This window comes from Hemiscyllium ocellatum, chromosome 4 (genome assembly GCF_020745735.1).
Source record: "Hemiscyllium ocellatum isolate sHemOce1 chromosome 4, sHemOce1.pat.X.cur, whole genome shotgun sequence".
NCBI lineage: Eukaryota > Metazoa > Chordata > Chondrichthyes > Orectolobiformes > Hemiscylliidae > Hemiscyllium > Hemiscyllium ocellatum.
The window spans coordinates 52,768,279-52,792,625 of record NC_083404.1 but is presented as its reverse complement, the minus strand read 5'-3'; the positions used below and the strand labels follow the sequence as shown (position 1 = coordinate 52,792,625).

Sequence of the window (24,347 nt, the reverse complement as noted above, 5' to 3'; positions counted from 1 at the left end):
GTGGAATATTCCTTTTTCCAATACTTTTTTTTCCCCCAGTACTTTGACTGTATTTCCCTCTGAAAGGAAAAACATCTTCAGTTTTATTTCCAAAATCCCCTCCCTACCTCAAGCCAATCATTCCTGAGGCAAGGCTATTATCTAATATCCAAGATCGGCCCACTGACTCCTATACCTACCTTGGCAACAGCTCTTCTTATCCCACTGCCTGTAAGATTACTATTTCTATTCACCCAGTTTCTAAATCTCCATCACAGCTGACACTGTAAACTTCCATACCAGTGTTTCTTATATGTCTTCCTTTTTATCAACTGAAAGGTCCCTTCCACTGTGGTCTATAGGACCCTCAACCACAGTTATTCCATTTCCAGTACTTTTGTGCTCAAACCTTTCTCTCCCTTCCAGAACCAAAATAGGAATCCCCTTGTCTCAGCCTTTTGTCCCACCAGCCCTCATGTTCAATAGTTAAACCTCCACCTTCATTTCCCTTGCACCTCCAAGCAGACAGAATGGAGTATTTGCTCTACAGCACTCTGCCCTCCTCAATCACCTCCCCTCCTTCGCATGGGATCTTCACATGAATGATGATGGTTTTGTTCTCCTGTTTACACTTCCTCTGGATTCATCCTCTTGCTTCATATGTCCCATAATAATCTCATTTTGTCTTGCAACAGCATTTATCATTTAATCTTACCTGCCTTCAATCCTATCATAAACTTTATGTTAGATTCTCCTGGCCTCACCAATATTTCAGCCTCTTTAAAACCTCTTATTCTCATTTTACTATAATCTGGGATGCTATTTCAAAGGGTAATGGATAGCAATTTAATTGAAACTTTCAAATATTATTTAGTTGAAAAGATACCAGAGTTATGGGGAAACAGCAGAGGCTGGGACTAGTTAGATAACTCTTGCAAGGAGCTACAACAGGCACAATGGATCAAATAATCTGCTACAATGATGCAAGATTATATAAGATTACAAGAATTAGGAGAAGGACAAGGTCTTAGGCCATCGAGCATGTTCTGCCATTCAATAGACTTTTATATCAACTTTAAATTCCTGCTAATCCACATGTACCTAATTCTCTTAGTGCCCAAAACTCTACCCATTTGAACCGTGAACATGCTCACTGGTTGGTCCTCCAAAGCTGGATAAAAAAAAAACCAAAGACTTCCAAGCCACAGTGAAGAAATCACCCCTAATCCTTGTCCAAAATGGTTAATCCTTTATCCTGAAATGGCCAAACCCACATCCTGATATTGAGTTGGAGTTTTGCCTTCAGTTCATGAAATGCCTGTTAGGCTGTTACCTGATGTTGTGCCTCTGACTTTGAAAAGGTAGCCCATTCATCCAATTAAATTAGTTTCTAGGAGTGGGGTGGAGTAGGGAGTTGGCATTGTCAACTCCTGAAGCAGACCTGACATAGCAATTGAGATGGGTGGCAGCAAGATCTGCAAGTTCAAGGACATATCTTAGATACTGGAAAATTTGCCCAATTGTATTAATCTCTATTTCCTCTGTAGCCCTCCAGCATGCATAAGGTACACAACCAATAAGCCATAGAACGCTGACATTTAAAATGCTCATGAAAGTTTTTTTAAAAATCAGCCAATCAAAATTTATTTTCAAAATTACTGAAGCAATTTTACTCCGACCCTCTCTCTTGATGCCACCTTTCAGCATCACTGCATCTCCCATTCCCCAACCTTCCTTGCCACTATGGATCTCTCTCTCTCCTTCCCCCCATTGACCAATTTCCCATTCCTGAACTGAATTGTTGCTATGTACGAGGGCTCTGGAAATGAGTGGTGAAAGGCAGAAAGAGCAGTTTCCATAAACTTGCAAAACGTATGCTGCAAGCCAGGGGTTCAGCAATTGGGGAGCAGCAGTGACTATGAAGCAGGGGGTCAGCAGCAAGGGGGAGGGTCAGGGAGTGGGAAAGGTCACAGGTAGGTCAACCGTAGAAGAAAGAATTAAGTAGTGGTAGAAGCCACAACGCAGGAAGTCCTCAGCAACAAGTGGGAGGTTCAGTGAGTGGAAGAAACTGCAAACCGGAGAATTTGCAGTGAATAGAGGATTACCGAGTGGCAGAGGTCAAGGAGCTGTAGGTTGACAGCAAAAACTAGAGTCAGACAGTCACAAGGACCATAAACCAGAGGGTTAGCAGTGAGGGGTAGGATCAGCAGAGGCCACAAACTACATGTTGAGAGAATCAAATGTCAAGATGGTATCAAATGGCTCATGTGGGCCTATACATAATGTGAAAACTTTAAAACAAAACTCAATGCTTAAAAAGGATTACAACTGACCAAAGATAAATCAGAACTACTTAATCAGGACAATTTAAAACAGGGACTCACTGTACTGTTTTATAAATCTGTCTCTCAATAATTCCTTCAATTTGTCCTACTTCTGCCAATATAGCTTGCCAATTAAGATTAAAATCCCTCAGGATTATTGCATGACCCTTCATACTCGCCCTTCTAATTTTCTGATTTATACTCTGTTAAATACTAAGATCACTGTTAGGGCCACATCAATTATTTGTAATTTATTATGAGGCCATTCCGAATTTTTTTCCAAAATATGGGCAGCATGTCTAAAGGCTGGTGGGAATGGGAATAGGATTAGAGGCATGCTGATCTGATACTGTCATTGACCAGGATCCCATTCTTAAGCCAGTTTGGAGAAAGCCAGAGATGTAGAGAAACTGTAAGTGAAAAATGGGCACGAGTGGGAAGGTGGAGAGTTTTGGGGGTGGGGGGTGGGGAAATAATGCTTCATCTTATTAGAGACCCTGTCAGGCCACAGATGCTGATTGTCCAGTGGGGGGTTTGAGCTCTATGATCACTGGCTGGCATTTGTTGTGGCTTTGGAAATAAAGTTTATGAACCCTGGTCTTCAGAGCAACACCCACTCCCCAGAGTCTTCAGTTGGTCCTCCAATCTCAGAAGCCTACCAGTGATCTCCAATCAGGTGGTCCAAACAGCCTGTGAGCATTAATTACCAATCCTTCAATAATTGCGTTGGATGACTATCCCTGATACGGTGTTGAGTTGAGACCACATTTGATCCCACTGTGGAAAATCCAGTCGTACACCTCAGTGATGTTTAAGAAAAAACTCATCGTGCCACTAATTCATCTATCTTGTTACTAATATGTCATACATTTAGATATAGGACCTTCAATTTTAATGTAATACTCTGCTTGCCTGGTGTGCCTCAGTCACCAGTAATAATTTTACTATTTTCCTTCCAGACACAGTTTGCTTGATTTTGTGCCAAACTGCTATTCTACCCTCAAGTTTGGATTTTTTTTTGTACATTACCATTATGTGAAGCCAGCTTACTTGATATTCAAGTTGTCAGAACACTGGCTCAGCCCAAGACCAGTCCATCTGAATAGAAAAGTTTGTTCTTTTATGAAAATTGGTACTTCATGAATTCAGCCATGCATTTATAAAGCTGATTCCAAAGCAAATTTATGCATAGCTCAAGCAGTAGTCCACAAATTATCACCCTTGAGATTTTGCTTTTTAAATTGTAGCCTAACATTTTTGGTTCTCTCAGTTGGTTCCCAGTTGTATTTGGCTCCTATATGGATTATAATAACTGACCCATTCTCTTTCCTTCACTTTTTCCTCCAGCCACAAAGATATCCTTAACAGGCAGACAGCACAGTCTTCAGAACTCCCAGTTTCTTATATACAGAACACAAGTATTCCACAACTATAACATTCACTATTAATACCATGATACTTTAGTATCCCACACCCCTCACCCAAATGATCGCTTGTATCATGAAGTCTCCCTTCGTTTTTATTTTCTCAGGCATATCTATTGCAACTCCATGATTCTGCAAAATGACAAAGGCTAAGATCCTCCAAACTTCAAATGTTGTCTGTTTGCCTCCTGATGCTCAGTGGCATTATGCTGTCCTTGACCACTAACAAGAACTAAACCACAACCGAAGTGCTGTGATTACTATCTGGATAAGGATATTCTGTTAACTCTAACATCCCAGGTGATTCAAACATCTTTATCTTAGACATCAGATTAATTTGTACATATTGCAAATGTGAGTACTTAAGATCATGCAGTTCTGTACAAATCCGCAAACGCTGCAGATGGTGCACGTGACCATTTTGACATAACTCTGTTTTACAGACATAACGAATGGCTCAGTTGTGATTCAGAATATCCTAAATACCGCTGGTTTGATTACTGTTCTGAGTCAAGATTGACTTGGGACCCGTCTCCTTCTACTGCCTGAAAATGGAAGCCAATGCAATCACCAAGAAAACAAGAAAACTCAAGATGACACAATGGCAAACAATAAGCCAAGAATCTGGCTTCAGCCAGAGCACACATGATAAGATGCTGAAAGTTTAATGCAATTAATTCGCTGTTATTAGTTTCTCAACAAAATTACAAGTTCCTATGTTTAAAACTTACTGCCACAAGCTTAGATAAAAAATAACACAAGATGTAAAGTTACCTCCTTTCTCCTCTGCATCAGATTTCTATTATTCAATGTTTTCATTCAAAACAAATGTCACTCAGTAATATAACAAAAGCTGAATAATTAAATTTTGTTTCTCTGTTGCCTAACGATGGGGTTGCAACTTAATTTAAACAAACACATGTGACTACATAAGTATTTTAATAATCCACTGTCTACTTGAACATTTTTTTAAAAATAGAAAAGAAAGCATAAATTCTGCTTTTCGCAGGAGTTCAACTTAAGTTCTGCTAAAGGATTTAGGCTATTGGACACAGGGCTGAATATAAATGAAAATTGCATTTAAAACAATTACAATGCAGTATTACTGTATCTTGCAAAGCTAATGCAAACAGATATAAAGTGTTATTCCAGTTCAAACAAGACAAAAAGTATCATTGCATTTATAACCACAGTAACATAAGTCATTTTCTGTTTATTTGAAATGTTTGCAAACAGAAATATTAAAAAGCACAAAAGAATGCAAAATCCTCCCAAGAATTAGCACTTCTGTCTGACAGCTGTGTGCATAAGTTCAATAAATATTATGATACAGACCAGAAAAGTACCAAATTCTTGCACCAATTGCTACACTAAGCCATTTTGAGCCAAGAGGATCAGGGTTTGGTAACTAAGCACAATCCCAGCAATTTGTGACAGTTATAACAGTTGTGACATTTGAATTGACTGTTGTCTTGATAACTCCATGAAGAGAAGCATTATGGCAAGATACAAAATAAATCTGCCACTACACTAAATAAGTGTGCTCTACAATATTTATATGGCTGTAGAGAAACAAGGAGAAAGGTCACTCTCTGCACTGCATCATTCTATGGCTTGAAGTTGTCATCTTCAGATGAGGAGAAAAAGGAACTGAAGTGAAACACAGAAAAACATTCACAAACTTCAAATAACTTCAAATTTAAAAACAAGAGCTGCCTGCAAAAAAAGGCAATTTTACCAGCTTGAAGTTAGCTGGTTGGTATCAATCTTGTTTTTCATTCAGTCGGCTGACCGCCACAGCTTCATCCAAGTCTTAATTACATAACTTAGCCTAATACTTCAATACAGTTCTGAGAGTGTCAAGTTGCTACTCCTTAAACATTGAGCCACTGTCAGAGACAAGAAGGATTTAACTTAAAGGAGCATTGATGATTTTATCACAATTTATGAATGAAGGAACTATCCAATTAAGAGAACTCTGGTTAGGGGGTGAACACAAACCTTCAGGTAGAGTGCCTCAACATTCTTGCGGCTGATTTCTATGGTCCCAAACCTTTGCATTACTAAATATGTACTATCAACTACTCACAATTATTGATCATTTGCATTGTATTGCAACATGCTTTGCTTGCAATGTATGATTTTCTGAATCTAAGTTATACAGGAAAACTAGAAAACAAGCCAATTTTATTATGGATGCATGAAACAAGCAATATAATTATAAAGGGAAATCCCAAGCAGTAGTGATAAATGATAAAAAAAAAATTACTTGGGGAGCATTGTGTTGTGTATCAAAGCATTATTTGCATTTTAAGAAAGATGCAGAAAATACTGAATGACAACATATACATTTTGGCAAGAAATCCTTTGCTACACAGTTCATAGTTCAATACTGTTCCCTGAGAAGAGTAAATATTTAAATTTAAAATATTATTTTCAATTTTCCCTGAATACGTTTCAGTGGCGCAACCGATGTTTAGGTTGGAATAAGGATTTCTGTTCGTAACTTTAACCTCAACTTCTATTTTAAACATTGTACACGTGCTATCAAAATCGATCACACAGAATTCAAATAGAACTCAATATCAATCTTAGGCAAACTATATAATTATCAGTGATTAACCAGAACTCTAATCTTCCACAAGACATCCGTCCAAGTATTTGGATCTGACACCTTCTTCTTCACAATTGCCTGTTGAACATGTGACAAAAAATCATCTCACTTGATGTTTTTTGTGATTTTCAATAGCTCTTCTCAGAGCTGTGTCCATTGAAAGGTCACACTGATTCATATCTCCATTTTCACATCCAACAACAGGGCACCTATTGCAGAAACAAAATGTAGATCCGATAGTGCTGAAGTAATCAGATGAACAATTTTTAATCCAGTTACCAAAATAGTTCTAGATTAACTTTGTATCTGACTGATTTTATATTTTTGACTTTCCTTTCACTTCACATAAATAGACATTTTATGTTTAATAGCAGAGTTGTATTGCTGCATTAACTCAAGACATTAACACCTTTCTGATTTTGCATTCTTAATAGAAATAATATACTCCTTTAACCAACCAGTGAAATAGTACAAACTAACATGGAAAATTCATTAAAACAAAGTCAGACAGAAATCGAACAAGCATTGCAATGTATGAAAGCATTGTGTTTGGAAGAAAGTAAGTTAGTGATGAAGCCAGTGTTACAATGTTCCCTAAATTCTGTGATCAATCCGTTAAAAATGTTGAACATGTCTGGAAATCAGACTGTTCTGGGTTGTAAGCTTAAACATCTTGTTTTTCCAACTATAACATAACATTATTGGAATGTTCTTGTAATCAGTGGTGGGAAAATGCAATCCTGAGTGAATAACAGTCAGTTTAAAAGACATTCAGCGATATGTTTTGAACTGTCACAATCATTTTAAGAACATGCGCTTCTGTAGAATTACTCCTGGAGTTATAGTGGATACAGTCGACTCTTTTGTTGCAAGCAAGTAATATAACAAAACATTAGCAGCACCAAAATGAGAACTGAACTGCTAGCTTGCAAACAAACTGACATTTCCATCTTTAAAGTAAGATGCTGCTCTGTGACCTATTTGGCTTAGCTTTGAGAATCAATGATATGTGACTGTGACTACTAATTAAAAAGGGATATATGGAGACATTGTACATCAATGCTTGCAATAATAGCAAGATTCATTTATGCCTCTTGACTGTGGTTTATTGAAATATAATTTTTATAGCAGTGAAGTCTTTATTAGGATGCAGTTGGGTCATGTTCCACTTTTACCTGGCTTTCTTCTTCTGTTTGTGCTTGTTCTGAATTATTTTTATTATGGCTTCCTCTTCATAGCTGTGACCACAAACTTTATTCTTCACAGGGCATTCCATTTCCCTCTGAAAATTCCAAAGTTAAAAAATAAATTAATGACTCTTCCCTTTTCACAATGAATGGTTATACCAACCAGGACTATGCACAATGTGCGACAACTCTGCTAGTTCTGGAGTCAGTTTCTCTTGTTTTTAAAACAAAAATGAATACAATTATAACTTCACTTCAAAAAATATATTGCACAATTTTAGTTGCATGAGTACAAAGTCAAGAACCATCACCCTCCTCTACAAAGGGAGTACAAAATGCAGCTTCCATTCCAAAAGGAATTGGCAAACAGTTTAATTCTGCATTACTCGGAATATCTAAAAGTTAGATGCCCTGTCAATAGGCTAGTTTATTTTATCGTCACATACTGGTAATAATTGTCTATTCATTCAGAAGCAAAAATAATTATATTGTTGAATGGAAAAAAGTCAGCTGTTTTTTGAAAAGGGAAGGAAAATCTGAAAAAACAGACTGCAATGTGATGCAATTCAATACAATAGTTTTGTTGCAGATTTTAATGAATGCCTGTTGGGGTCTCATGGAATAGTATTATGGAGATTCAAGATGAGTTTGTGGTTGCCTTTAAAATAAGGCTGCAAAGCCAGGACCAATATTCATGGTTTCCTTTCTTTTTCACATTTAAGAAATGCCAAATTGTTATATTTGGGGTGCACAAAAACAAGTGTTAACTGGGAGGGTTTCATATAACTTAGCAAAGAGGAATTATTCTTGAACATAGTTATCAACCTTTTTGAGCTGTAGTAAAAATAAAAGCTGTGGAGCAGCTCTTGTTTTCTATCATTCTGCTCATGATCAGGTCCTAATCAACCAAATCCGTTGGAAATCAGGGCAAAAAGAGGTATCTTGCTCATCTACAAGGAAATCCTGATGTCTTTGTTCACAGGCCGCAAGCAGGACCACGTGACCATCTTTCTCAACAATTACAGTCAACAGGCATGCTAACTTTCAAATTACATTTTGAGCAAGGGGAATGAAATACAAGAATAGGTAAGTTTCAATGCAACTGTACATGGGGCTGGTGAGATCACATCTGGAGTACTGTATAGAGTTTTGGTTTCCTTATTTGTAAAAAGATTACTTTGAAAGTAATTCAGACGTCCACACAGGACTCATTCCAGGAATGAAGAGTTTACCTTATCAAGAAAGGTTGAGCATGTTAGGCCAATATCAACTAGAATTTAGATGAATGAATCACATAATATCTTGAAAGCATTGGATATGGTGGATATCAGGAAGGGTGTGCAGGAAACTAAAGTTAGGTGACATGGTTTAACAATAAGAAGTCTTCTTTTTAAGACAGAGATGAGAGATTTTTTTTTCTCTCAGGAGTGTTGTTAAAGTGCAGAATTATTTTCCACAGAAGGCAATGGAGACTGAGACTTGAAATTCATTCGACGCTGAGATACATACATTTTTAATAGTTAAGTAGTCAACGGTTATAGAGTGCAGAAAGGAAGATGAAGGTGAAACCACAACCAGACAGTCACAATCTTAGTGAAAGGTGAATCATATTCAAAGCATACAATGCAGGGAAAAGAGGGTTGAGAAACTATCAGCCATGATTGAATGGTGGAGCACACTCAATAGGCTAAATGATTGAATTCTGCTCCTTTACCTTACGAGGCTTCAAGTTAAACCTAATGACAAAGTCTTCAAGTTAATTTAAATGCATTGAGAGAACTCAAAATATATTCAATAGCTAACACAGATAGTTAACTGCAAAGGAAAATGGACCTGAACACCTAGTTCTTGGAATATGTTGTTCTGTACCTGTGTAATGGGGCAAATGAAATTTCTCTGGCTCTGGGTCACTGCAATATCTTCGTCAATCTCATTGGCTGAAGGGCTCTCATTTTGTGATTCAGCGCCGACTGAAAGCCAAGAGGAACAATATAAATAAGCCACGTTTCCTAATTATTTGCAGCTTAACAGAATTATTTATTTACTGACTGGAGTTCTGTACTTCCACCATTAAAGCAACATATTTCAGTAACAATCAGTTCCACTATGACACAAGATTGAGGTATGAGTAAACAATTTATGGATTGATTTCACCAGGCTTAAATGGTTTGGAAATTAGACCAGCCTATTTATAGGCAGTTCATTCTAGGATTTCAAGTATAATTAAGAAAGCGAATTTCAAAATTTTCAAATAATTACATGGATTTCATGAAATCACAGTCCTGATTTTTTTTCCAAAAAGATGTTTGACACTCTTCAGTTGGCGCAACATGGTCTCTGCCGCAGCTGTTATTACATTCACATAAATATTCAATGATGTAGTTGACCATTGGGAAATAAATTTAGTTCATTCAAAAACAAAATGGCAATAAATTTCAAAAGAACAACTGAATTAAAGCATGAACCAATAAAATATAAAGTATAATCTAGAGACAAGGGGACATCAGAGATATAAGAGATATAAGAGAGAAACAATTTAATGGAAAGAGAAAGCATTAATGCATTAAGGTAAAACATAAACATAAAGCTAAAACATCAAACTAGATGTCAAATAGTTAGTGTGAACCAGGGAGTGCATAAAGTACAAGTTCTGAATACCCTGAATTTACATTTCATTGCACATTCATGATATACAGCCAGTTGGCTAGACAGCTGGTTTGTGATGCAGAGTATTGCTGAAAGTGAGGTTCAATTTCACTTCAGCTGAGGTTACCATGAAGGTCCCACGTTCTCGACCTCACCCCTTACCTGAAGGGTGATGACACTCAGGTTAAATTCACTTTTCTTGGATGACAGAGCAGCAATATGGTCCTCTGTGAGTTTGGCAACTGCTACTAATATCTATATTCATTTTAGAAACTCTGCTTAATTGCATTCTTTCTTTTCTCTATCCATTGATTTTGGAGGATTTTTTTTGGCTTTTGTAGAATCAATACATCTTTTATAATATATACAGGTATGAACTTGCACTTATACAACACCTTATTATGCCTCTCAGTGAGTGACATTGTAGAAGTAATACAAGCTTCGAAAAGCTCAAGACTGTTGCTGGAAAGGGATGGAATCGTGGCAAAAGTACCGAGTTTACGATAGAGATTAAAGATTGTGGCCTCACTAATCCAATATTGTCTATAACTGGAGAAAAGTGTAGCTCATTTATGACTGAACAACTGTCTTACAACACGGAGGCAAGAAGGGGCAAGGTCCAGACAGGCAGTGGGTAGAAAATGATTGGTTTCACCATCATAAGTGAGGACAGTGACTCTATGTCAGGCAAAGTTTCACTGTCACGTCTCTTAGGCATCAACAACATGATAATTTTTATTTGCCTTTAGGCTCAAGCCAGTGGAGGGTCTTTGTATTGATCATTATTTAATTGTGGCACCTCTTTACTACAGGGATTATTTCCTCTTATGTTAGTACCTACTACTTTAAATCTTTAATTGCAACATGTAACATCTTAGTTTTGTGGTATAGTCCAATGACAGAGATGGTGTTGTAGTGGTAATGTCATTAGACTAGTAATCCCGAGGTTTTGGTGATGTTCTAGGGATAGAGACAGTAATCTCATCATGGCAGCTGTTTGGAATTTAAATAAATTCCAATCAATTAATAAAGTCTAGAATTGAAAACTAGTCTCAGTGAGGGTGACCATGACACTGTCATTGATTGAGGCAGATGGATTTCTATGACAATCATGACCTTGAAGAAAGGAACTTTACCATGCTTACTGGTCTGGCCAATGCATGACTCCAGATGCATGGGGTAATTAAGTGTCCTGCGTAGTGGCCTAGCATTGTACTCAGTCCGAGAAAAACTAGGGATGGGCAGCATTTACATTCCAGAAAAGTCTTCTGCCTCTGCCTGCTGTGAGCTGTACAGGATTTTACTAAATCACATCATTATTTGTCAAGTAGCATTGTCTGTTTTATATATAAGGATCACTTACATAAAAGTAATCATAAAAGTAAAAATGTCAAACTTTTGGAATTTAATCCTCGAAAAACCAGTTAAAAAGAAAATCTACTATACATTAAAAATGAAATTTCATATTCAGTCATTGCCAATCAGTGAACCTCATGGTAGGCCGACTTGAAATAACAGCATGACTGTTATTAAATTGCATTTGCCTTGAATCAAAGTGAGCAATGCTTCAGGAAACTTGTTTGTAATGTCAGAGTGTATATTTTCTTTCGAGCGTGCTTGAGATTGACCGGAGACACGGTTCAGAAAACTCAAGCTTATGATGACCAGCTTTTATCCATGATCTTTGGCCTCAACTAAATTCATAGAAGCATAGAATCTCTTCAATGCGGAAGCAGGCCATTCAACCTGTGATAGCATCAACCTTTCAAAGACCAAACTGTCCAGACCAGTCCAAAACACACTCCCCCCTTGCCATTTCCCATAACCCTGCATTTCTTATGCCTAATCCACCTAACCTGCACATCTTTGGATTGTGAGAGGAAACCAGAGCACATGGAAGAAACTCACACACACGGGGCAAATGTTCGTGTGGAATTTGCAGTCACCCAAGGCTGGAATTGAACCCAGTTCCCTGGTGCTGTGAAGCAGCAGTGCTAAACACTAAATGAGCAATGTCAAAACTATTTTCAACCTCTTGGTCATTTGTTTCTATTGTTTTCTTCTTTAAATGATAACTATGACTTTAAGCTGAAAAAAGTCTGTGAAGCCACACAAAGTGAAAAATGGCTATGTTCGTATTATTTTCTTTACACATTGGTTGGGTGGTTAGGACAAAAGTCAATAATTTGGTGCCTGTGCTGAAATTGCTGATCAAAGAATAAATAATTCTGGGAAGGAGACATATAATAATGAAATGTTAGAGGTTTCTGTTCATTTGTGTGCAGGAAGTGTAATTATTTGCATTTTCTGCAATATGCAAAACCTCTTCCTTCAAACCCCCACTGTCTGAACTTTTTTCTCTCCTCTATTTTTCACAGAATCCATTGTGTATATAGTTCTCTCTCTGGCTGTGTTTTTTTCAAGCTATGTTGTGTGATGCTTTTATTCCTTTTGTAATAAGTATATATTTTAAAATGCCTGCACTCTGTTCAGTTTTTTAATTACCACATCTTTTCTTTGAAATCCTCTTTACTGGGATTTTTGTTTTATTGTCATGCTCACCATACCCTGTCCCAACTAACTTCCATTTAATGTTACTGATCATAATAATGCCATGCACACTTGTTATTAAGGGTTGAAATGCAATATTTTATCTCATGCTTGGAAGCACATTAATTTTCTTTAAAATTATATCCTAAAATAATAAGCATCAGATGCAAAATCTCCATGAAAATAATTAGTGTAAAGAGCTAGTTAAAAATTGACGCTATCATTTCTCAAACTTGTATTGCATGGTTCCCTAAAAATAAACCACATTGTTATATTCTCCCTTCTTCTACTTTCAAAAGTCTCCCACTTCTCTAAGCACCTGCTTATCAATAAACCATTTAACAATAACCTGGTCACTGATGCCCAGGTTGGGTTTCACCATGGCCACTCTGCCTCGGACTTCATTACAGCCTTGGTTCAAATATAAACAAAAGAGTTTAATGTCAAGGCTGCACTTGACCAAGTGTAGCATCATGGAACCCTAGCAAAACTGAAAGCAATGGGAATCAAGGGCAAATTCCCCGCTGGCTGGAGTCATACCCTACAAAAGCCAAACAAGTCCAACCTGGCCAATTACCACCTGTGAGACTAGTCTTGATTATCAATAAAATGATGGAAAGAATCACCAACAGTACTGTCAAGGAACACCTGCTCAGCAACAACCTGCTCAGTGACACCCAGTCTAGTTTCCGCCAGGGCCACTCAGCTCCTGACCACATTCCAGCCTTGGTTCAAACATAGACAAAAGAGCTGAATTCTAGAGGTGAGGGGAGGATGATGGCCCTTGACATCAAGGCCCCATTCAAAAGACTGTGGCATCAAGGAGCCCTAGCAAAAGTGGAATCAATGGGTTTCAGGGGGAAAACACTCCACTGGCTGAAGTCTTACCTGGCAATTAAGAAGATGGTTGTGGTGTTGGAGGTCAGTCATCTTAGCTCTAGTCGATCTCTGCAGGGGTTCCTCAGGCTGGTGTCCTAGGCCCAACCATCTTCAGATGGTTCATCAATTACCTTCCCCCATCATAATGATGGCACAATGCTGAGCACCATTCATGCTCCTCAGATAATGAAGCAGTCCAATTGTAACAGAATCTGGACAATATCCACATTCATACCAGATAAATGACAGGCAATGACCATCTCCAATAAGAGACAATATAACTATTGCTCCTTCAATGGTGTTACCATTACTGAATCCGCCACTATCAATATCCTGGGGTTTACCATTGACCAGAAATTCAACTGGGCTCACCATATAAATACAGTGGCTACAAGAGCTATTTAGAATGAGTAACTCCTGGCTCACCAAAGCCTGTGTAGGATTGTTTACACTACTCAGCTTTAAGCAAAACACCCTTTATTCTAACACTACAGTTAAAATACAAACAAAAGAAAGAAGAAATGGAATTACTTAACTCTTTTGGAAAACTTAACAGAATAGTAGATTATGTAACTACTAAACAGCAACTGTTCCAAAATAGTAACATCCTATAAACAGACTCTTAACAAAGGCAAATACACTAAATTACAACATTTCCCATACAATTCTGGCAGCAGGAAGAGATCCCAAGCTTTTAGCTGTAACAGAGAGAAAGTAGCAGCTTTTGACAACCAGCTTCAAAAGCCCTAGCAACTACTGAAAGCTAAACTAAAACCCTGGTTCTGTGGGAGCCTGACTCCACACATTCAAGCTGCTTCTATTGTCCCAATGTTTAAAAAAACCCAAGACCTCACAAGCTGTTTACTTATTGGCTTTGAGTAGACTGCTCGGTACCTCTGTCTCAACCTCTCCATAAAAAAAAGGACAAAATACACCTCTTAAAGCCAGAGTATCGTCACATACGGCAACACTCAAGGAGCCTGACACCACCCAGGTCAAAGGAGCCTATTCGATTAGCATCACGTGCACAAGCATCTGCTCCCTCCATCACCGATGCTTGGCAGCAGCACTGCATACACCTATAAAATGCACTGCAGAAATTCACCAAGGATCCTTAGACAGCACCTTCCAAACCAATAACCACTTGCACTTAAGAAGGACGAAGGCAACATGGAAACACCACTACCAGCAAGTTTCTTTCCAAGCCACTTACCATCCTGACTTAGAAATATATTAGCAGAAAGTGAGGATGCTGGATTAAAAACTATTATTGTTCCTTCATTATTGCTGGATCAAAACCCTGGAATTCCCTCTTATATGGCACTGTGGTTCAACCTACAGCACAGGGACTGCAGTAATTCAAAAAGGCAGCTCATCACCACCTTTACAAGGGCAATTAGGGACATGCAATAAATGCTGGCCAGCCAGTGACGTCCACACTCCATATTGAATAAAAAATCCAACCTTCTCAATGATCTGAATGACCATGATGGTGGTATCTGTGGCAAAGCCCAATTACGGAAGTGCCTTTCTTCAATTCAGTGCTTATCCTGATACCATAGTGAGTACTGGAAATGTGTGCGCTATCACGATGGTGTCATCCATATTGATCTGTTCTCATGCATTGGAGAAAGACGTCCGGTTTTATATCAGTTACTCTGACTTTTAGCAGTCTTGGTCAGATTCTGGTAATGCCTGGTTTCACATCTTATATTTTGAACTTTAGTCCAGTTACATTAGTGAAGCATTGACATAGGGATGTGCTTTTTCCTTTCCCCAACAGTGGCAGCTTCAACATTGATGCAAAGGTAAAGTTTATTTTATTACATGCTCACATTTCTCTCCGAGTTCTTCTATAAGTTCCAGTCAGGGCCTAAGATGGATGAAAAGGACCTAATTTTCCAACAAGGCACTTCTGGACTCAACATTGAGTTCAATAAATTCAAACTATGAACTATGCCCTCCATTTTCATTGTTTTCCACCCTTGTATCTATAGTATTTTTGTGTGGTTTGTTTTCAGTGACAGCTGACCTTTAATCTGCTATTGCCAGCTATGCTGGACTAATAATTTGACACATCTCTACAACTTTAGACCTTGTTATCTTTAATAAATTTGATGTTGAATCTTCCTCAGTCTCTAACCTTTGCCTGATCCTCCCTTCAGTTCTACTTGATCCTTCCCACTGGTTTCAACGGTATAAAACCTACCACTTTTCCACCACTCCTGCTCTGTAGAAGAATCAGATTGGACTCAACTCTGCTTTTCTCTCTCAGCACATATTACTAAACCTTAGTTTATCCTGCACTATCTGTTTTTATTTCAGTTGCCCAGCATCCATTGTATTCTGCTTTTGTTTCAATTCAGATTTATTTTCCAACTTCCAATATTAACCACAGTCACTTCAACAACAGATACAGGGACATCAAGGGGCCCATGGTCATGTCATGTTCATATATGCTGCGTAACCCCATGCTTTAGTGGCCTTTAGCATTAGCCACCTTTAACTGGAGCTCCACGTACATCTCGCTCTTTTGTTACTTCTCACAGAATTCAATTTATGTTTTATAAATGGTGATTAAGGAATTGGATGCCATCTAGAACAGTGCTTACCAAACGGTTTCCTCTCTGTGACCCTATTTCTAACAGGGAAAACTGTTAGAATAAGCAGACAGCTGTTACAACTTGGTCAGAACTCCTGGTGGCAAATACTGCCTCAGAAGTCATGACTCTAAAATTTCAGCTCACAACACACTTGAGGTCCCGACCCACTTCGGATAGCATGATCTATAAGATAAAGTATTACACTTCACTTGAAAACATATTTTTATCATGTTTACTGCAAACTTTGAGTTCTTTAAAAGACAGGAAACTGCAATGCATAATACTGCAGTTTAGTATTAGGGGTTTAAGGCAGAAAATTGAATGCAAAACTATCCCACTACCTAACCTTCCCTTTTGCATATATTTATATTAAACATTGTAAATTATATTTTGGTGAGTTTGAAAACAAAATAGTTAAAATAAACAAAAATATACAATGACACCTCAAGCAGGCCTGTATTACCACTATTCAGGAAATACATGCAAATTACAATTAAATATTTAGCAAGGTTCCCTTGGAAAATTAGACTAAAGGTATTTGCATTCACCACATGATAAGACAAGTCTCTTGAATTCACAGAAATGTTTTCATGATGTAACCATTTTTATTTGCTCAATGCTGGAATGTATATGAAATTTTTTAAAAAAATGTTTCTGCAGCTACTATTTTTGGTGGAATTGAAATCTCCCCACTTTACATCAGATAATTAATGGTTTGAACAGAAAAATGTTGAAGTATTTACTATTGCTACAGAAATCATCCAGGTGGCCAAGTACCACACCCAGGCTTGAGCCTGGTCTGCTATTGTGTTGTGAATATGTTAATTAATACTCACAGAAGGCCACTTTCAATGGTACAAATGTGCCTAGACCTGTCTCTCTCTGTCCATTTGGCAATCTCCACAAATGTAGCAAAACAACACTGATTGATTTTTGCTTCAAAGAAATGTTGTGACACAAACACCATTGACTGCTATTTCACAATTTCTCTTTTACATTCACATGTGTTACAGTACCTGGATTCAGTGACTAATTTAAAAAAAAATCTATACTGCAACATGAACTTGTGCGGTCCTTAATGATTAGTGGGAACTTAATTCACACACTATTACAGCCATCGTCATATTAAACCAATATCCATTTGTTGTAATAAGCTATGATTATTGAAACGATCTTGCTGTGAAACTTTGCAACACACCTGTTTGCCCCAAAACTCTTATGACTACTTAGCACAGTAGCCAGATGGCACCACAGCACAAACAAAATATAAGGTCAGAAGACTAGGAGCAGACTAAGGCCATTCAGATAAACTTCAATATTCAATCAGAAAATGAAGATACTTCACTCCTCATCTAAGGTCATTTTTGTTGCAACACCAACATACTAGTAGAAATGACTAGTTTGATAGAAATGACCAAGATGCGGCTGGTTGGGGCACCATCTATGTTGGAACAGCAAGGCTCCCAGGAAGTGATATTGCAGACAATAAAGAAGGCACCTGCCTTTAAAATCAAAGTCCTAGAGGGGGCACCATATTGAGGCACACTACAAGCCCCACCCTGGCACAGCTATGCCCATCTTGCCCAGGGAAACTGTCAATGGTCTTGAGCTGCCAACTTAATCAGGTCTGTTCTGCATTCCTCCAATTCGGATCTCTTATGCACTCTCATTCATTTCACCCCACTATTGGTGACTGTGACTTCAGCCATCCACACCCCAAGCCGTCTGATTCCCTCCCTAATTCCCTTTCTCTTCCCTGTTCAGTATATTTTGAAACAATCCTGAGAACTCTCGTTACTCCTCCCTATATCTCCTCCTTTGACCCAGCATTATTTTTTTCGTCTGAACACACTACTGTGAAACATCTTGGAACGTTTTACTAAGTTTGTTCAGTTTAATAATGTGTTGTCAGTGATCGCACACATTTTCACATTTAAAATTAAGCGTTATAAATTAAGCTTAAATTTTAAAAAATGTGTCCTTCACATTTTCAAGATGATGCAAATCATTACAAAACCAATTAATTTATTTTGAAGTAGAGTCAATATCCGTAGACAAACATGACATCAGAAACGCATATAGAAAGATTCCGCTATCAGTCAATAACTAAAGTGCCATAATAACTAAGGAAATACTCAGCAGTTCTGACAGCGTCAGGGTACTGAGAGAGAGAGAAAACTGTTTTGTCACTCCATTGACAAATGTTTTATTTCTGTTTGTTCACAGGATGTCACCGGCTAGACTTGCATTTGTTGCCAAACGAATTGCTCTGGAGAAGGTGGCGGAGAGCTACTATCTTGAACTGCTGTAGTCCTTGGGGTATAGTGCTGTCAGGATGGGAGTTCCAGGACCCAGTGACAATGAAGGTTTGGCAATATAGGTCTAAGTCAAGGTGGTGTGTGGTTAGGAGGGGAATTTGCAGGTGATAGTCCTCCCATACATCTTCTGCCTATGTTTTTCTGGTGTGACGGGCAAGGGACTAGAAGGTGCTATCGAAGCAGCTTGGGTGAATTGTTGCAATGCACCTTGTAGATAGTATACAGAATACTGCTGCCATCTTGCTTTGGTGGTGAATGAAGTGAATGTTGAAGGTGGTACATAGGGTACCAGGGTTTTGTCTTGCATCATGCCAAACTTCTTGAGTGCTGTTGGAGCTGCATTCGAGGTAAGTGTACAATATTCCATCAGATCCCTTGCAGGTGGTAGCCAGGCATCAGGGAGACATGAAGTGAGTTAATTGGTGCAAAATTCCTACCCTTTGATCTGTTCTTTTGGATGCAGTACTTATATGCCTGGCCCATTAAATTTTTGGTCAAAATTAACTCCAGTGGATAGTGGAAGATTCAATGATGTTGAAGCCATTCACAAATGTTTTGTTAGGAGATTATCAAGTTAGGGATGGCAATTGACTGGCATTTGTGGGTGTAAATGTTTCTTGCCACTTATCAGTCTTAGTTTGGATCTTGTCCAAGTCTTGCTGCATATGAATAGGAGCTACTTTATTATCTGGGAAGTCACAAAAGGGGAACATTATGCAATTATCAGCAAACATCCACACCAACAACCTTATATTGGAGGAATTGTCAATTATGCTGCAGCTGAAGATGCCTGAGCAAATTTCCAGCTTGTGCAACATTTTGACCTAATTAAATACCTAATCAGTTTTAGTGATTGACATGAGGGCCATGGGAAAATGTCCTACTCTTCAAATAGTGGCATGAATTTTATACCTCTATTTGAATACTTTTATATTTATATAGCATCCAAAACACAAAACACACAAACGTTAAATAGATTGTATGCTTCAGTCTATTTCAAAATAGATGCAAATATTGCCTCTGAAGGTCAAGTTCTGTAGATAGTTTCCCTGCAAGTCTTTTGAGAACATTTGACAATTTCAATACTATCTGAAACCCAATTAAAGAATGACTCATTCTGAACAGCCGCTTTGCAGACTAACAGTAGGCAGACAATATGTTACTGCATCCTACTCCGGAAATGAACTGTACCGAGTGTTAGTCTGCTGTGCAGGACTACCAAAATGAGTCTATGCACATTCAAAATAAGATACATGGAAATAAAAATGAAGAGCTGACAAAGGTCATCCCTTCAGAATTCACACCAACACATGAGATTTTGGCCTCCGCCCAGAAGCTCTCTTATTTTTCCTCATAAACATTTCTGATGGTTAGTGAAATTGAAGTTAAAGCTTGCTCAAAGTAATTTTAATCTCCAGGGAACATACCAAGATGCTTTTATTCATATGCATCAGGGCACACCTTTCCATTGACATAGGATTATGTCTACTCTGTGACCCATCCTTGGCCATATTTATGATATAATATATATAAGATCTCAACTGATTGTTACCTGAGCATCTGATGAGATATTAAGCTCGCCTTTCTCACTTCCTTGCCTGCACCACAAACTCAGAATATGAATGAGTGTGAATTAATTTATTTCTTTGTACCTTTTTGCGCTCTCTGTAATCAAGGAACCTTCAATGTTGCTCTGGCTGCCAGACACATGAGAACACCCCAGGCTTGACATTTGGTATGTTGAAAAATGTGGTGCTGGAAAAACACAGCAGGCCCCATCCGAGGAGCAGGAGAATCAACATTTCGGGCATAAGCCCTTCTTCAGGAATGAGGCTGATGTACCAAGCGGGCTGAGATAAAAAGTAGGGGGGAGGGGCGCTGGGAATATGATAGGTGGAAGGAAGGGAGGGTGAGGGTGATAAGCCAGAGAGAGAGGTCGGGAAGAAGATTGCAGGTCAAGAGGACAGTGCTGAATCTGGGGATTGGGACTGAGATAAGGTAGGGGGAGGGGGAATGAGGAAGCTGGAGAAATCTACATTCAACCCATGTGGTTGGAGGGTTCCGAGGCGGAAGATGAGGCGCTCTTCCTCCAGGCGTCGTGTGATCAGGGTCTGGCGATGGAGGAGGCCAAGGACCTGCATGTCCTTGGCAGAGTGGGAGGGGGAGTTAAAATGTTCAGCCACGGGGCGTTTGGTTGGTTGGTGCGGGTGTCCCAGTGGTGTTCCCTGAAACGTTCCGCAAGTAGGCGGCCTGTCTCCCCAGTGTAGAGAAGACGACATCAGGTGCAGGGGATACAGTAAATGATGTGTGTGGAGGTGCAGGTGAATTTGCGACAGAAATGGAAGGATCCATCGGGGCCTTGGAGGGAGGAGAGGGCGCAAGTGTTACCTCTTGCGGTTGCAGGGGAAGGTGCTGGGAGTGGAGGTTGGGTTGGTGGGGGGTGTGGACCTGATGAGGGAGTCGCGGCGGGAGTGGTCTCTCCGGAACGCTGATAGGGGTGGGGAGGGAAATATATCCCTGGTGGTGGAGTCTGTTTGGAGGTGGCGGAATTGACGGAGGATGATGCGATGTATCCGGAGGTTGGTGGGGTGGAAGGCGAGGACCACTGGGGTTCTCCCTTGGTGGCGATTGGAGGGGAGGTGTTCAAGGGCGGAGATGCAGGAATTACAATTGGTATTACAAGTAATGCTATAGTAATATGCTTTTTAAATGCCCAGTTGCATGCCTGTTGTCATAAATTGTACCACTGTAAGAATATTACAATATTACAGATACAACTTATATTGGGTATCTTAAAGGTGACAGTGCAAAGTTTCAGATGGGAACAAAAGAACTGAGATTTTGGAGCAATGGAAGTACTGAGTAAAGAGTACCAAAGCGCAAAAAAGCTGCTCAGAGCCGGCCGATGTTTCAAGTGTATAATTCATAGTGTGCTCAACACAAGGCCTTTAATCAAGTGAGGTTAAAATGTCTGTCCACAGTGTATGTGCTTCATGGCAGATATCACATAACCATGACAGAATAGAGGCACATTTTTATATGAATGCATTTCAAACCAAACATGCTCCATTTTGTACAAAGAAAAAACAAATGCATGCATTATCATTTTCTTTTTGAACTGCTTAAGTTATCAAATGCAAGCATAAATTTTGCATGCCTGGGCAGTTTATTTCTAACAGTTTGCGCATGCACATTATACATATAGTCCTCAACTCCTGTTGGTTCCTTAATGGTACACAGGAATGTTATCATTAGCTGTTCATCTGGGTGTTGTTGTTTCTCCAAGGAGTGTCATTCCTGTGCCATTTGTTGTTACTGTGGTACCTACTGGTGTTCCAGTTCTGTTGTTGGGTTGCTGCGGACCTCTGGGTCTGGTGGTTAGAATGTGATCTGTGCAGATGGTGCATTTATTTCTTCCTAATAAATTGCCTACAGCTGACAAATGGTAGTATGCCATGCTGTTGTGACACTATGCATGTCTTTCACTTTCACTGCAAATGATCAAGGTGAAAACTGCTCCAGGAAGATCCCAAGCTGCCAGTTATGTTAGCCCTTTGTTGAGAACTTTGAATGTTTGCACCTGGTTCTCCAACGCTCAACTCTGGCAATATTTTACTAGTTTGTCAAAATAACACTTGGCTTTCTGCCATTTTTCCTTAATTTTGACCATCATGTGTTAGAACTTTTGCTAATTATTCATTATTTTTATCTTATCCTTTTATCAATTTTGAATTATGAGGTCAAAATTACTGGAGGAGTTTGGGACAGCTTGTATTTAAGAGAAAAGAACAGACCAACAAGCTCTGTTTGTTTGTGATGCAGAGTCTGTAAGTTAAATACAATGCTGAGCCTTAATTAAAAAGGTTCCAAGAGACACAGCATTCCCCAGGAAAAGCATTTTGTTTACACAAATAGCAGAAGTTGGCTATTAACAACATTACTACCTGGGAATTGGTTCTGGCAAGTCTGAAAGAGACCCAAATTTCAAGCAGATGGCAGAAGTCAAATAGCAATTGACCTCTCGGGAGAGTTAATTAATCTATCAGGGTGGAAACAAATAAAAGTTGTTTTTTTTAAACTACCGTTTCTGAGGAATGGTTCTCAGGTGATGCTGAGACAGCATCAATACTTGAAAGCTCCCGACCTAATCTGATTCACCAGCTTCCAGAAGGCTAGACAGTTGAAAGCAGAGTTACAGTATTGCAGCCGTTGCCTGGGTGATCTGAGGCGACCCTGATCAATGTTGCAGAAAACATTAGAGTTCAAATTTATGCCTGTGAAATACTGCATTGTGAAAGACATTAAAGTAATCTGAAGAGTTTTATTATTTTCTCTTTTATTTATCCCTTAACTGTGTTTATTTGTCTGACTGTCTCTTGTGAGAGTGGGGTCTCACAACAAATGTTTGGATTTAAAGCACAGATATTAATCAGCCTACTGTGTTGTTTAATTTTCTCTCTGCTAAAGTTATTGTATATTTATTAAGTAGTTAAGAGTGTGGTGCTGGAAAAGCACAGCCAGTCAGGCAACATCCAAGGAGCAGGAGAATCAACATTTCAAGTATTCCTGATTAAATAGTTCTCATTAAATTCCTCCTTAAATAGTTAAGTCTATGAGTTAAAACCAATTTCTGGAAATTAGTTACTTACAAAATCGATGATTGGTTATTCAAAAGTCTGTTTAGGAAACATTAGACTGACTGTTTGTGGGTCTTCCATGGCTTACTTTTACTATGCTGCAAATACAGAGGTAGAAAGGTTGATTTGGTTCGGCAGTCTATCGACATATTGTAACACATTCCAGCAACTAGTGTTGGTTTCAGTAGTTTTTTTGCTGTTGGAAGGGTAATTTTTTGCAGTGTGATATTTGTCATGCAGAAGATGAACTGTTCCACATACTCGATGAAAAGGCAGGCATAGCTGGGGTCCACGTGGGTACCCATAGCTACACCTTTGGTCTGAAGGAACTGGGAGGATTCGAAGGAGAAATTGTTGAGGATGAGGACCAGTTCAGCCAATCGAATGAGGGTGTTGGTAGAAGGGTACTGATTGGGTCGGTGAAGAGGAAAAAACGGAGGGCTTAGAGGCTCTTGTCATCGTGGATGGACAGGTATAGGGACTGGATGTCCATGGTGAAGATGATGCATCTGGGTTGCAGAATGTTTCAGAGAACATCTCCGGGACACATGCACTGAACAACCCCACCGCCAATCACTTCAACTCCCCATTCCAGTCCCCAAGGACATGCATGGCCTGGGTCTTTTCCACCGCCAAATTCTACCCACCTGATGACTGGAGGAAGAATAGATCACGTTTCGCCTTGGGGCCCTCCAACCACATGGAATCAATGTCGATTTCACCAGTTTTCTCATCACCCCTCCCCTCACTTTATACCAGATCTAACCTTCCAACTTAGCACCTCCCTCTTAAACTGTGTTACCTGTCAATTTTCCTTCCCACTTATCCACTCCACCTTACACTGCGGCCTACCACCATCACCTCACACCTTCATCCACGTATCGCATTCCTAGATACCTTGCCAAGCCCAACCCAACCCCTCCCGTTAATTTCTCAACCCCCTTGCCACCCACACCACATTCCTGATAAAGGGTGTATGCTCGAAATGTCGACTCTCCTGCTCCTTGGTTGCTGCGTGACCAGATGTGCTTTTCAGTGTCACACTTGTGGACTCTGATCTCCAGCATCTGCAGTCCTCACTTTCATCTAGTAGACTCTATATCAATCATGCAGCCTACGTGAATTGAACAGAAAAGGAAATTGGACAAGTTCTTTCATGACCATCTCTACTACCACTTATTGACCT

The 24,347-nt window shown here is 39.2% G+C and overlaps 1 protein-coding gene across 2 annotated transcripts in view; it reads right to left on the bottom strand.

The window, feature by feature from the left end:
* Nucleotides 1-4,418: 4,418 nt before the first annotated feature.
* The window catches only part of nsmce2 (NSE2 (MMS21) homolog, SMC5-SMC6 complex SUMO ligase), a 176,386-nt gene continuing 156,457 nt past the window's right edge, over nucleotides 4,419-24,347 (bottom strand). The window contains exons 5-7 of one of the 2 annotated variants that reach the window (XM_060824263.1): nucleotides 9,398-9,498; nucleotides 7,517-7,623; nucleotides 4,419-6,550 (exon numbers count right to left, since the gene is read on the bottom strand). In XM_060824263.1, the coding sequence (XP_060680246.1) occupies nucleotides 6,442-6,550; nucleotides 7,517-7,623; nucleotides 9,398-9,498 (317 nt within the window). In that variant the 3' untranslated portion in view covers nucleotides 4,419-6,441. The remainder of the gene's footprint in view (nucleotides 6,551-7,516; nucleotides 7,624-9,397; nucleotides 9,499-24,347) is intronic. The other variant, XM_060824262.1, reaches the window with a different exon arrangement.